This window comes from Coregonus clupeaformis, chromosome 18, assembly GCF_020615455.1.
Source record: "Coregonus clupeaformis isolate EN_2021a chromosome 18, ASM2061545v1, whole genome shotgun sequence".
In the NCBI taxonomy this organism is placed as follows: domain Eukaryota; kingdom Metazoa; phylum Chordata; class Actinopteri; order Salmoniformes; family Salmonidae; genus Coregonus; species Coregonus clupeaformis.
Window position 1 is genome coordinate 21,946,219 of NC_059209.1, and position 15,163 is coordinate 21,961,381.

The 15,163-nt window shown below is 42.7% G+C and overlaps 1 protein-coding gene across 2 annotated transcripts in view; it reads right to left on the reverse strand.

The window, feature by feature from the left end:
- LOC121550252 (small G protein signaling modulator 1-like) overlaps positions 1 to 15,163 on the reverse strand; it is a 101,432-nt gene that overhangs the window by 17,864 nt on the left and 68,405 nt on the right. For both annotated transcript variants that reach the window (XM_045226801.1, XM_041862429.2), the window contains exons 12-18: positions 10,644 to 10,773; positions 8,096 to 8,222; positions 7,662 to 7,726; positions 7,303 to 7,448; positions 6,326 to 6,454; positions 6,050 to 6,241; positions 5,685 to 5,756 (exon numbers count right to left, since the gene is read on the reverse strand). In XM_045226801.1, coding sequence (XP_045082736.1) covers positions 5,685 to 5,756; positions 6,050 to 6,241; positions 6,326 to 6,454; positions 7,303 to 7,448; positions 7,662 to 7,726; positions 8,096 to 8,222; positions 10,644 to 10,773 — 861 coding nt within the window. The remainder of the gene's footprint in view (positions 1 to 5,684; positions 5,757 to 6,049; positions 6,242 to 6,325; positions 6,455 to 7,302; positions 7,449 to 7,661; positions 7,727 to 8,095; positions 8,223 to 10,643; positions 10,774 to 15,163) is intronic.

A 15,163-nucleotide genomic window follows, 5' to 3' on the forward strand; every position in this document is an offset into this window, starting at 1 on the left:
CTTCTGGCCAATTGTCCACCCGTACGCCTTCTGCTTACCCACTCCTCGCTCCCAACATTCCCCATTTGCCATGACCGCAGGATGTCCTTCTGAACTCCCTTTCAACCTCGCCCAGTATGCTAATGCAAGTTTGTCCCGCTTTATCCTCACTGGCACTTCCCCACTATCCACCTACAATACCTCAACAGGTGTCGTCCTGAAGGCACCCACACACAATCTCAGGCCGTTGACTGTATCCTATCCAGATGCTGTAGTACCGTTTTGGTTGCCGATCCATATACAAAGCACCCATAATCCAAAGATGACCTGATCAATGCCTGATACATACACAAGTGTTTGTCTATCCAACCCCCAATCATATCCTTCCACTGCCCTCATGAGGTTCAGCACCTTCCTACACTTAATTTCAATATACTCAACATGTCTCTTCCACGTAAGCCTCTCATCAAACCACATACCTAAATATTTAAACTCAGACACCCTACCTATATCCTGAACGTATATTTGCAGCCTAACATCTTTTGACCTTCCTCCTAGAAAACACCATAAAGCAGGACTTGGTCACAGACATCCTAAATCCCCATGTTAGAGACCAATCTTCCACAACTCCCACAGCTTCTTGCTTCTTCCTCATCACATTTCACATTCCTACCTCTCTTCCATACAGCCCCATCATCAGCATTCAAGGCCACACCCACTCCCTGTCCCACCTTTTTAAATATATAATCTATCATCAGGGTGAACGACACCGGACTAACCACACTTCCCTGAGGAGTACCATTGTCCACTTCAAACCACATTGACAATTCTGACCCCACCCTCAACCGTATGACCCGATCGAACAGGAAGTCCATGATCCAGTTATACAGACGTCCCCCAATGCACTCAACTTGATCAACAACCCATCCCTCCACATGGTATCGTAAGCTTGCTCAATGTCAAGATACACAACACTCATCACCTCTTTTATAGTCAGGTCCTTGGCTATCTCTGTACTAACTGTCACCAGAGCATCCATGGCAGACATCCCTCTCCTGAACCCACTCTGTGCTACGCTCAACAAACTCCTAACTTCCAAGCAATACATCATCCTACTCACTATAATATTTTCCATTAACGTACACATATTGGATGTCAACCCGATAGGCCTATAACTGCCCACCCTCGCAGGATCTTTACCTGGTTTTACAAACGGCAACACCACCACACGTTTCCACCCAGCACCTTATTATACAACCTTACACTGCTTCCAACACACTGTTCGGTGCATGCTTAAACATCACGTAACACACCCTATCTTCTCCAGGAGCAGTCCGCCCGCATCCCACCAACACCCTTGTCATCTCATACATAGAAAACTCTGCATCCATAGCTTCTCCTGACTCCCCTTTTTCCTTTAAACATCTCCATTCTCCTTTAACCTTTCCCTACGTCTCCTCTTACTCTCACCTGCAAATGCACCACCTAGGACGTTAGCCTTTTCTTTCCTTTTCATTACTTGTTGGTGACATTTGTTTCTACCAACACTGGAATTCCAGCATATTTACCCTTCCCCATAATGTTTTTAAACATTTTCCAAAACGCACCATTCCCAAACTCTGTGCACGTTTTGGTTTTTGCCCTAACACTACACAGCTGATTCACTACACAGCTGATCAAAGCTTGATGATTAGTTAATTATTTGAATGTAGTGCTAGGGCAAAGACCAAAACATGCATCCCTTGGGGTCCTGAGGACTGAGTTTGGGAAACCCTGGACTAGATTAATTCAATAGGTTTGAAACAATAGGAATATTATAATTCTAATATGAAAGGTGTTTTTGGTATGAATTACAAAAATGGAACGATTGTATTTTATAAAAAATGCAACGTATCGTGTGTCATGGAACGATTTCTAGCTTTTGGAGGCACTCTTAGAATTTGATCTTGAAGCCATAATCCAACATATTTCCATTAAAAATAGTGATTGCTAGACCATAATCGTTGTACACCATCATGGGTAAGCTCAGGACATCGTTCTACAGTTCACTTTTCAGTACCGTGGGACTAAGCAGCTTTTGTGTATGGGTCATTCTACAGAAGTGGTGCAAATAGGGGGTTGGAAAAAAATGAAATGTGTATCCTATTTTTCATAAGTCTTCCAACATTGAGTATATATTAGTCACACACTTTGTTTGTATTGCATATTTGAAATATTTACCCGAATTCCTTATCACCCCACTACATTTGTCACTACCGAAACATAGTAAAACAGTTGCACTAAAGGGAGAACCATGCACAGTAGTGATTATTTTTTATTACAGATACATTTTATAAAATGTTATTTGCATACCAAATTAACAAAAAAGTAATAACATGATTTAACTAGATTTTTTTAATTGAATTTAGAGAAATATAATCTCCATTGTTCTCTGTTGATTGTATGAATCTGAAACTTGTTAATTGATTGAATTACTTACGCATCTAATTAATGATGTTGTTACAGTGAGGGAAAAAAGTTTTTGATCCCCTGCTGATTTTGTACGTTTGCCCACTGACAAAGAAATGATCAGTCTAATTTTAATGGTAGGTTTATTTGAACAGTGAGAGACAGAATAACAACAAACAAATCCAGAAAAACGCATGTCAAAAATGTTATAAATTGATTTGCATTTTAATGAGGGAAATAAGTATTTTACCCTCTCTTAATCAGAAAGATTTCTGGCTCCCAGGTGTCTTTTATACAGGTAACGAGTTGAGATTAGGAGCACACTCTTAAAGGGAGTGCTCCTAATCTCAGATTGTTACCTGTATAAAAGACACCTGTCCACAGAAGCAATCAATCAATCAGATTCCAAACTCTCCACCATGGCCAAGACCAAAGAGCTCTCCAAGGATGTCAGGGACAAGATTGTAGACCTACACAAGGCTGGAATGGGCTACAAGACCATCGCCAAGCAGCTTGGTGAGAAGGTGACAACAGTTGGTGCAATTACTCGCAAATGGAAGAAACACAAAAGAACTGTCAATCTCCCTCGGCCTGGGGCTCCATGCAATATCTCACATTTTCTCACCTCGTGGAGTTGCAATGATCATGAGAATGGTGAAGAATCAGCCCAGAACTACACGGGAGGATCTTGTCAATGATCTCAAGGCAGCTGGGACCATAGTCACCAAGAAAACAATTGGTAACACACCACGCCGCGAAGGACTGAAATCCTGCAGCGCCCGCAAGGTCCCCCTGCTCAAGAAAGCACATATACATGCCCGTCTGAAGTTTGCCAATGAACATCTGAATGATTCAGAGGAGAACTGGGTGAAAGTGTTGTGATCAGATGAGACCAAAATCGAGCTCTTTGGCATCAACTCAACTCGCCGTGTTTGGAGGAGGAGGAATGCTGCCTATGACCCCAAGAACACCATCCCCACGTCAAACATGGAGGTGGAAACATTATGCTTTGGGGGTGTTTTTCTGCTAAGGGGACAGGACAACTTCACCGCATCAAAGGGATGATGGATGGGGCCATGTACCGTCAAATCTTGGGTGAGAACCTCCTTCCCTCAGCCAGGGCATTGAAAATGGGTCGTGGATGGGTATTCCAGCATGACAATGACCCAAAACACACGGCCAAGGCAACAAAGGAGTGGCTCAAGAAGCAGCACATTAAGGTCCTGGAGTGGCCTAGCCAGTCTCCAGACCTTAATCCCATAGAAAATCTGTGGAGGGAGCTGAAGGTTCGAGTTGGCAAACGTCAGCCTCGAAACCTTAGTGACTTGGAGAATATCTGCAAAGAGGAGTGGGACAAAATCCCTCCTGAGATGTGTGCAAACCTGGTGGCCAACTACAAGAAACGTCTGACCTCTGATTGCCAACAAGGGTTTTACCACCAAGTACTAAGTAATGTTTTGCAGAGGGGTCAAATACTTATTTCCCTCATTAAAATGCAAATCCATTTATAACATTTTTGACATGCGTTTTTCTGGATTTATTTGTTGTTATTCTGTCTCTCACTGTTCAAATAAACCTACCATTAAAATTATAGACTGATCATTTCTTTGTCAGTGGGCAAATGTACAAAATCAGCATGGGATCAAATACTTTTTTCCCTCACTGTAGACGTTTAAATTATTACTTTAGCAATCTTTATTTTGGCAGCATAACAGGCATTTTGGTGTCAAGTGTAAATCATAGAGATAAATGGAGGACTCTAGATGGATATAACTCATTTTAGTATAGACATTGCAATTGAGGGCTTCTACCATTTAAAAGTAGACCAATGGGTGGGGATTCCTATGGGTTGGGAGTGATCAGCCAATGATCAGAGAGCATTGTCTTCTTCAAATTGGGTTGCCTATGGTTTGTAAACCAAAGACTAAGGTAATATCCAGGCTAAGATCAAGATTTATACCAGGACATTGGTCCCAAGATCCAGACCCAGTGAGTTGAGACAAATGACAAATTAAAGACTGAATTTATTTATGTTATGTCTCAAGACCAAGAAATCAAGAGTCCATGGGCCCTTTCTTCAATTGTAAGAAACTCAAGTAGAGTAAACTTGAGTACAGTATAGAACAGTACGGTAGAGCACATTATAGACGTCTAGGTTTTGGCCAAATAGATGTCAATGTTTGGGCTCTTGGAGGGTTGAAGCCCCCCTGCTGGCTATGCATTTCAATACTCTATACCTTTTCCTGAAGACGTGCACTTGTCCACTACCCACATGGTGGTCCTCTGTAGCTCAGTTGGTAGAGCATGGCGCATGCAACTTTAAAATGGAGATAGCCTCTATGGCGCTGCCCGTGCCGTCACAGACGCCATAATGGCACAGATACAAAGATGAAACCTCTATATCGCTATGGTTTCAATTGTTTCGGTTGTGACCATTTAAGTTTGGACAATCTTGACTTATTTTGTATTTTAAAGAATCTCCATAGTTAACATATGGCTGGCTATCTTTCATTTGGATGGATGTACATCCCAGCAAACATATTTTAGTCACAAATCCGTACTTCTTATATTTCTTGATACATTAGATGTTCAGTAGTGACACGTCGTAAAAAGACATGAAGATTTACCAACTTGCTCACTCATTTTCTCCATAATGATTGCAGACAGACTATTCGCCATGCTGGAGAGGGGTGCAATCCCATCACCTGGTGATACCTGTAGGGGTGTGGCTTAAGGCACATTTATTTTAAAGTTTTAATGTGGTGACATCAAAAGGTGGGACAGACTTTTTTGAGAAAGCGGTTTAAAAATAAACAAAACGACTAATTAGATCCGTATATTTCAATGTAATAATATAACTCAAATCATTAATTGCTTTATTTTCAAACATGAAGTTTAGGAGTCAGGGTTTGGGACAACTACCTCTCAATAGATATAGGTGTGTAAACAATGCCTTTGTACTATATTAATTTAACAATATGTTTATTATTGCCTTGGATTGAATTAGAACATATCATGATGTAAATAAATGTCCTACGTTTTTGGGGATGGGACTGTAATTTGCAAAACTTCTGTAGAATCACCTGTATACAGGCAAGTGTGTATTCAGCCCTGTGTGTTATTATTTGTATTGTTAGTTATTATGAATAATTATATACTTTTAATTAGGTGAGCATAGAGCATAGAATGACATACAAAATCAAATGTAACATTTCAGCTACAGTATTTAATAGGATCTCAGTGTGCATGAGGGGTACCTGGGTGCTGCTGCTGGAGCCACTCTGCAGGCGAGCCAGGCTCTGTCTGTCTGAGCTGCAGCTCTGGGAGGACTGGCATGGGTAGTACCAGAGAACCAGCAGGGGAGAAAACAGGTCAGTAAAACCTGGCACAACACAACATACTAATGTGGACACGTTTGACAGTAGGCCTGTATGTATTGATATGTAACTGTCGTAAAGGCAGTATATTATTAGTGCCCCAAGTTAACATTTCACTATATGCTTTGTACTTTCATATTATTGAGGCGTTGTAGATCTAACATGTTGGTCAAGACAACATATTGGTCTACCGGGTATCCTGTGTTCCATAAGACTGTGCGTGTGGACAGGCGTGGGTGCGTCACCTCATTACTGATGCTGGAGTCACGGTGCATCATCCTCTGAACAGGGCTTGGATTATCCACGCTGGCCGAGACAGACAAGCACTTAGCCAGCGCCGCTGCATGCTGCTCCTTCTCCCGCTGCCGCACGATGGCCTCGCAGCCCAGCCACTCGCTCATGGTCTGCTCGTAGCACGCCCGCACCTGCTCATCCACCTGCACAGTGTCACAGGGCAAGGATCAGGGGATGGAGGTCAAGGGGTTTTGGTGGTGATATCTAATGGCAAGGGTGACACCAACCTCTTTCCTGTCAGACTCAGACATGCCAAACTGGTAGTGGCCCAGGAGGAAGGGCCACACCTCCTTACGCAGCGAAGGTTCAACACCGCCGAAGTACACCAGGCGCAGCAGCTCCTGCTCCTTATAGGCCTGGAGAGCAGAGGGGGACAGGCCTCAGTCATTGAACCGCAACACACACAGATATAGAAAGGCGTATGTACAGACTTGGGTTGAAATACCAGTAGTAGTCGTTTTCATGAAGTTACTCGTTTTGAGAGTTTGATCGAGCCTGTCTGGAGTGCGGGTTTCACTTTTAGGACTATTCCATTGGTTCCATTGTGCCAGGTGAGCTCATTTAAGCGCCACTAAACTATTTGAAAGCTAACAAATATTTTGTGAGCCCAGGTCGGAATATACTGTACAGTACACACAATGACGTACCCACACATGAATACACTAACATTTACATATACACTGACATAAAACAATTCACAAGAACACATAACAAAAAAAGGAGGCCAGTGGCTTATCTACAGTACATCAATTCTTCTGCAGAATGGTTGTGTACCACTGGATGTCAGTGGGGGTCCTAATTCACTGTTAAATAATGTATAATACATAATCTAGCCCTTTTAGCTAAATGCCCAGATTGACTACACACAGTAGAACTGTACAAACACAGATTGGACACACATGGATGAACTAGATAGATTATTAGTCAACCGAGTCCCTCCCATGAAAATGTCTGCTGTTACGCTTAATGGCAGGGCATTAGTCACCCTTGCATACGTTTGGTTGTGTGAGTAAGAATGTGTGAGTGATGTGATGATTAACGGGTGAATATAGATGAGTGTGTGTATGTGCGTGCGTGCGTCTGTATGTGCATCTGTGTGTGCGCGCGCATCTTGTCGCCAGGGGGTTTGAGCTGGCTGGTACTGCACAGTGTGTGTCTGTGATGATGTTAGCAATGATGCTAATAATGTGATGGTGATACTTACAGTGCAGTCCTGAAGGAACCTCTGCCACACCTGGGCGGTGAGGCCCGTGAAGGCATCACTGGGCACATCGGGCGCCACGATGGTGTGGTTGACCAGGGCCGAGAGGTGTGTACGTACAGTGGACAGTTGACGACAATAAGCTAGCCCTGAAATACAAAAACATAACTGCTTTCAAATGATCCTCCTTTCCGAGATTTTATGTGATAAAGTATCTAATAAGACGATCATACATCTGACACCTAATTAATAGTTGGACGCTAGACTAATTGATGAACTGTTTGAAATTAAAATCCGTTGCAACGCGTTGCAAATCATCTAGGGGTACAGAAGATAGAGGAGTTGTGTTCACAATCACGTACAGCCGTAGAACGCCCGGGAGATGATCTGATGCTTCATTTGGTCACACAGCAGCTTCAAAGGGGCTCTGCAGAGGGAAACAGCACACAAATCTAACCTCGATACTGCCTTCAGCTGTTTGTTCTTCAGCCTTTACCGATCCCACTGACCTGAGAAGGATACGAGATCCACAAACCCGGGTTCAAATACTATTTGAAATTATTTGTGCTTGAATGAGCTTGCCTATTGCAATGGAACCAATAGAAAAGTCTAGAAAGTGCATACCCCGCCCACCTGGCACTCCAAGTCAGGCTAAAGCAAACACTCAAAGTATTTGAAAGATTTCAAAGAGTATTTGAACCTGGGTCTGTGGATCTCGTATCCTTCTCAGGTCAGTGGGATCAGTAAAGGCCAGGGATGATGTCTGGGTAACCAGCAGTGTGTGTCCTTCTCTGACCTTTCATGGTTGCACCCGTTGGGGGGTCCTCCATGTGAGAAGCTGACCTGGGTACAGGACGAGCAGGAGGACTTCCTGGGGGTGGGCTGCCACATGTTGGCCCCCTGGTCCATCAGCTCTGGAGCCACTACACCACAGAACAGCATACACACACATCATGGTTAGCGCACAGTATGAGGTTTGAAACATATCAGACCCACGTCAAATACATAAATAAAATACTTGAAAGTATTTGAGGTGTACCTGATTTAGCTTGGAGTTGCCATTGTACTAGGCAAACTATATCAAGCATAGCTCACGTATGAGAGTATCTGACTTATATGTACAGGAAACTGCCAAAATAAAGGAAATGTATATTGAACGCAGGTGCTTCCACACAGGTGTGGTTCCTGAGTTAATTAAGCAATTAAAACATCCCATCATGCTTAGGGTCATGTATATAAATGCCCAGTTGCCCATTATTTTGTCTACCATGGCTAGAAGAGATCTCAGTAGCTAGGTTTCCATCCAATTGGCGATATAGTTTCATGCGAATATTCTAAAATCTGCATAAAGAAAATATGTGTGTTTCCACCAAACTGACTTGTTGCATATAAAAATCAGTGCGTGATGACAGTGCACACAAAATGTACTTTTTTGCTTAAGTTTTCATGTACCGAATAAAATTTTAAAGTTAAATGTGTTTCCACTGCATTTTCAACTCTACCTATAGTTTTGTCACAAAAACTGTTGCGTTAAATAGAAAATGTGCTTACTCTGGTCTTGGCACGTGCAAGTAGGCTAGTCTACATGATGAGATTATTAATATTTTTAGTTGTCAAAACGGCAGACAAGTATCAATCATCATGTCACCAGAATAAGACCCTCGATATTTATTAGCTCATCCCCGTGCACTTTCACCACCCTGTGAAGCTCATCATATAATTTATTTAATCCGTAGCCTAATAAACTGCATGGTTTATTGAGTCGTAGTGGGACGACCTAACGCCATATCATCGCGTGACTCCAAGTTTACTTTGATATGATCTTTCCATTGCCATTTCTCGCATAATTAATTTTACAGACACAGAAAGATACCACCATGTTTTAACGAAAAAATGTGTCGGCATTTATAAAATTGAACCGAAACTTCCTGTTTCCATCACAGCTGTTGGGATTTTGTTTTTCATGAAGGTATAACTTTACTCGCATAAAAACTGTGCATGGAAATGTGGTTAGTGACTTTAAAAGAGGGGTCTCAAAGGAGCATAGGGGGTTTAAAAGTGTGTGTGTGTGTCTCAGTCACCAGATCGCAACCCTATTGAACACTTATGGAAGATTCTGGAGCGGCACCTGAGACAGCGTTTTCCACCACCATCAACAAAACACCAAATTATGGAATTTATCATGGAAGAATAGGGTCGCATCCCTCCAATAGAGTTCCAAACACTTGTAGAATCTATGCCAAGCGCGTTGAAGCTGTTCTGGCGGCTCATTGTGGCCCAACGCCCTATTAAGACACTTTATGTTGGTTTTTCCTTTATTTTGGCAGTTACCTGTATTTGACCATGGTCAAACTCTGTGCTATACTGTCACTGCACAGGCTCAAACTCTCAGACAGAATCACATTGCCCCATCATGATTTGGATACCTCTGCAGATGATTTTCAAGACACGATCACAGCTGAATTAGATTGAGCATGATCCGTCACTAGATTAGAGGATAGGTTAATAGCTGCCATAGAGGTTAGGTGGCATTAGAGAACAAATCAAGCACATCAACAAGGACATTTGGGGAATCAAAACATTTCAATCTGTGGAGGGTGTAGAACTGTCTGTCGGCATGGTAATGACGACACATTCTTATTGGACTTTCTCTATTCTGTTAACGCGCACATACTGAAGTTTTCACGCAAATCTTCCATTGACGTCAAGGCATGACATTCTGAGTTAAGTGTGTGCATCTGAACTTAGGATTCAACCCTTAACATGTCAATTTCAACATTTGCTCTTTTGCTACTACTGTAAACCACTATTTACCTCGACATAACGTTTTGATTTTTCGATTGGAAGACCCATAGTCAGCCACCTATTGTCCAAGAGGAACTGAGGTTAAGGAAAGGGGACAGAGAGTGCTTGATTAGGGGACTCATTTGTAAGGTTTGTAGGGAGGAGACAGAGGGCGAGGCGGTGATTGAAGCAAAGCAAGTGGACGGACAGACAGACGGAGGAGCTGAGGTGTGGCAACATTACAGCTGTTCCCTGTGGTGTGTGAGGAGGGGTCTCTGGGACAGCTGAAGGAGCGCTTGGGGACCACCAAGGTCCATTTGGATGGGGGCTGTCCTCTCAGGTGGAGGGAGAAGGAGTGGGACTGGAGAGGAGCCCCCGGGGAAACACGGGGAGGGTGTGTTATAGTCACTGGAACGGACAATGAGGACAGTTGGACAAAAAATAAACAAAAAACATGATTCCGGGGCCACCTGAAGTTACCACACGAATAATAGTTGTCATGGAGCAAATGAAAACCAGGATATTACCAGTGCTCTGGAGGAGGGGTCAAAGTCACTTACCAAACTCTGATTGGCTGTTGGGGAACAGGATGCGGAAGACATAGTCTGTGGCTTCATCCTCCTCCTTATCGGACACTGAGTCCGAGGAGCCCTGTAAACACTTGTTTCTCAGTTTAGGGAACACCTTCCCCTGTAATCAGAAATAGGTGAATAGTAGATACAGTAAATGCCAACAAAACAATTTTTAAGAAGGTGACAAACTGTAGCAAAACTGTTATTCAGGATCGAAAATGATTAACAGCATTCTTTGTTTGTTTAGACAAAACTAATAATACATTTAAAAAAATGACAATTTTAAATCGTCTAGATTTTTAAAACATCCACACTTTCACCAAACAGAAGGACTGCTTATATAAGCCATACTTAATAAGGTCTGGCTTAAAGCAGCCATGTGTGGGTGGTTTTTATCATTTCTTCTGCCCAGTAGACATGATGTAGTCTTTACAGTCTAACACATACAGTGCCTAGTGAAAGTCTACAAACCCCTTTCCCAATTGTCAAAAAAGGGATTCAATTATTATTTTTCCTACAGATTTACATAACCTGCTTCACATTTTCGAGTAAAAGAAACAGTAAAGAACACTCTCTAAATTAATAAAAAATTCACACCAAGAGTTAATACTTGGTGGAAGCCACTTTGGCAGCAATATTTTTTTTTCTACAGCTGTAATTCTATTGGAATAATATTCTACTCTGCACAACTCTTAGGGCAACATACACTATATATACAAAAGTATGTGGACACCCCTTGAAATGCGTGAAAAGGAAATTTCAGCCACACCCGTTGCGGATATGTCTATAAAATGTAGCACACTGCCATGGAATCTACATAAACAAACATTGGCAGTAGAATGGCCTTACTGAAGAGCTGAATGACTTTCAACGTGGCACCGTCATAGGATGCCACCTTTCCAACAAGTCAGTTTGTCAAATTTCTGCCCTGCTAGAGCTGCCCTGGTCAACTAAGTGCTTTTATTGTGAAGTGGAAACATCTAGGAGCAACAACGGCTCAGTCACAATGTGGTAGGCCACACAAGCTCACAGAACGGGACCAGCACAAGAACTGTTCAGGAACTTAATGAAATGGGTTTCCATGGCCAAGCAGCAGCACACAAGCCTAAGATCACCATGCGCAATGTGAAGCGTCGGCTGGAGTGGTGTAAAGCTCGCCGCCATTGGACTCTGAAGCAGTGGAAACGCGTTCTCTGCGGTGATGAATCACGCTTGCCCATCTGGCAGTCCAATAGACGAATCTGGGATTGGCGGATACCAGGAGAACTCTACACGCCCCAATGCATAGTGCCAACTGTAAAGTTTGGTGGAGGAGGAATAATGGTCTGGGGCTGTTTTCCATGGTTTGGGCTAGGCCCCTTAGTTCCAGTGAAGGGAAATCTTAACGCTACAGCATACAATTACATTCTAGACGATTCTGTGCTTCCAACTTTGTGGCAACAGTTTGGGGAAGGCCCTTTCCTGTTTGAGTATGACAATGCCCCCGTGCACAAAGCGAGGTCCGTACAGAAATGGTTTGTCAAGATCGGTGTGGAAGAACTTGACTGGCCTGCACAGAGCCCTGACCTCAACCCCATCAAACACCTTTGAGATTAATTGGAACGCCGACTGCGAGCCAGGCTTAGTCACCCAACATCAGTGCCCGAACTCACTAATGCTTGTGGCAGCAAGTCCCTGCAGCAATGTTCCAACATCTAGTGGAAAGCCTTCCCAGAAGAGTGGAGGCTGTTTTAGCAGCAAAAGGGGGACAAACTCCATATTAATGCTCATGATTTTGGAACGAGATGATCGACAAGCAGGTGTCTGCATACCTTTGGTCATGTAGTGTACAGTGCATTCGGAAAGTATTCAGACCCCTTGGACTTTTTCCACATTTTGTTACGTTACAGCCTTATTCTAAAATGGATTTTTAAAAAAATTCCTCTTCAATCTACACACAATTCCCCATAATGACAAAGCGAAAACAGGTTTTTAGAAATGTTTGCTAATTTATTACGATTAAAAAACAGAAATACCTTATTTACATAAGTATTCAGACATTTGCTATTAGACTCGAAATTGAGCTCAGGTGCATCCTGTTTCCATTGATCATCCTTGAGATGTTTCTACAACGTGATTGGAGTCCACCTGTGGTAAATTGAATTGATTGGACATGATTTGGAAAGGCACACACCTGTCTATATAAGGTCCCATAGTTGACAGTGCATGTCAGAGCAAAAACCAAGCCATGAGGTCGAAGGAATTGTCTGTAGAGCTCAGAGAAAGGATTGTGTCGAGGCACAGATCTGGGGAAAGGTACCAAAAAAAATTCTGCAGCATTGAAGATCCCCAAGAACACAGTGGCCTCCATCATTCTTAAATGGAAAAAGTTTGGAACCACCAAGACTCTTTCTAGAGCTGGCCGCCCGGCCAAACTGAGCAATCGGGGGAGAAGGGCTTTGGTCAGGGAGGTGACCAAGAACCCGATGGTCACTCTAACAGAGCTCATATGTGGAGATTTGAGAACCTTCCAGAAGGGCAACCATCTCTGCAGCACTCCACCAATCAGGCCTTTATGGTAGAGTGGCCAGACGGAAGCCACTCCTCAGTAAAAGGCACATGACAGCCCACTTGGAGTTTGAAAAAATGGCACCTAAAGGACTCAGACCATTAGAAACAAGATTCTCCGGTCTGATGAAACTAAAATGGATCTCTTTGGCCTGAATGCCAAGCATTCAGTGAAGCATGGTGGTGGCAGCATCATGTTTTTCAGCAGCAGGGACTGGGAGACTAGTCAGGATCGAGGGAAAGATGAACGGAGCAAAGTACAGAGAGATCCTTGATGAAAACCTGCTCCAGAGCGCTCAGGACCTCGGACTGGGGAGAAGGTTCACCTTCCAACAGGACAACGACCTTAAGCACACAGCCAAGAAAACTCAGGAGTGGTCTCTGAATGTCCTTGAGTGGCCCAGCCAGAGCCCGGACTTGAACCCGATCTAATATCTCTGGAGCAGCGCTCCCCATCAACCTGACGGAGTTGGAGAGGATCTGCAGAGAAGAATGGGAGAAACTCCCCAAATACAGGTGTACCAAGCTTGTAGCGTCATACCCAAGAATACTCGAGGCTGTAATCGCTGCCAAAGTTGTTTCAACAAAGTATTGAGTAAAGTGTCTGAATACTTATGTAAAATGTGATATTTTGCAAAAATGTCTTTGTTATTATGGGGTATTGTGTGTAGATTGAGATGAGGGGGAAAAAACAATTGAATCCATTTTAGAATAAGACTGTAACATAACAAAATGTGGAAATAGTTAAGTGTCTGAATACTTTCCGAATGCACTGTATATCCATTGTTTTTGTAAAAAATTGCTCAAGCGCTGTAAATTTGGTTGGGAATCATTAATGGACAGCAATATTCAAACCTTGTCTCAGTTTTTCAAGCAGTTTAAATGTCAGGACTGAGACTGGACCCCTCAGGAACACTCAACACCTCTTGGAAAGCCATTCTGGTGTCTTTGGCATAATCTGGCAGGGAATTGTCCTGCTGAAAAATGTAATTCTATTACATTTACATTTACATTTTAGTCATTTAGCAGACGCTCTTATCCAGAGCGACTTACAGTTAGTGCATACATTATTTAAAAAAATAATAATAATCATACTGGCCCCCCATGGGAATCGAACCCACAACCCTGGCGTTGCAAACGCCATGCTCTACCAACTGAGCTACATCCCTGGGTTATGTATTCAGGAGACTGAGGCAGGTTTTCCTCTAGCTTTAAACCTGGGCTTTGCTCCTTTCACATTATTTTGATCCTGACAAACTCCCCAGCCCCTGCCAGTTACAAGCATACCCATAACATGATGCTGCCCCCACAATACTTGAAAATATAAAAATAATCAACAACATTGCATTCACACTACATTACTGCCATTTTGACAAAGTGAAACAAAGGAAGCCTGTGTTAAGAAAAATAAATGTCAAGTCATCCATTAGGTTTGCAAGAAGGCCCTTAAGTAATACTGGAAGACATCATGGCAAATAAATTAACCTTTTGGCTTAAAATAAAAACTTTAGGTTTGGGACAAATCCAATAAAACACATCACAGTGTGTATTTTCAAGTATTGTGGTGGCAGCATCTTGTTATATGTACGCTTCTCACCGGGAAGGGACATCATGAGTTTGTCAGGGACTGAGGAGTTCGTCAGGATCAAAATAAATATGAAAGGAGCAAAGCCCAGGTAAAAAGGTAGAGGAAAACCTTTCTATACTTCTATAATTTTCTATACTTGTTCTTTCACTTTGAAAATGTGGATCAGGTTGTGTAGATCTGTAGGCAAAATATCAAATGTAATCCCTTTTTAGTTTTAATTTTAAGGCAGCAAAAATGTGACATCTGTGCAAGGGGTGTATAAACCCTGGATTGCTGATGCTATGCATTGGCCATTAAGAGGCTTTGAAGCCACTGGTCGGCCATATTGGCACTCCCCAGTAGGAGCAGTCCTCAATAAGAATTAATGGAATTC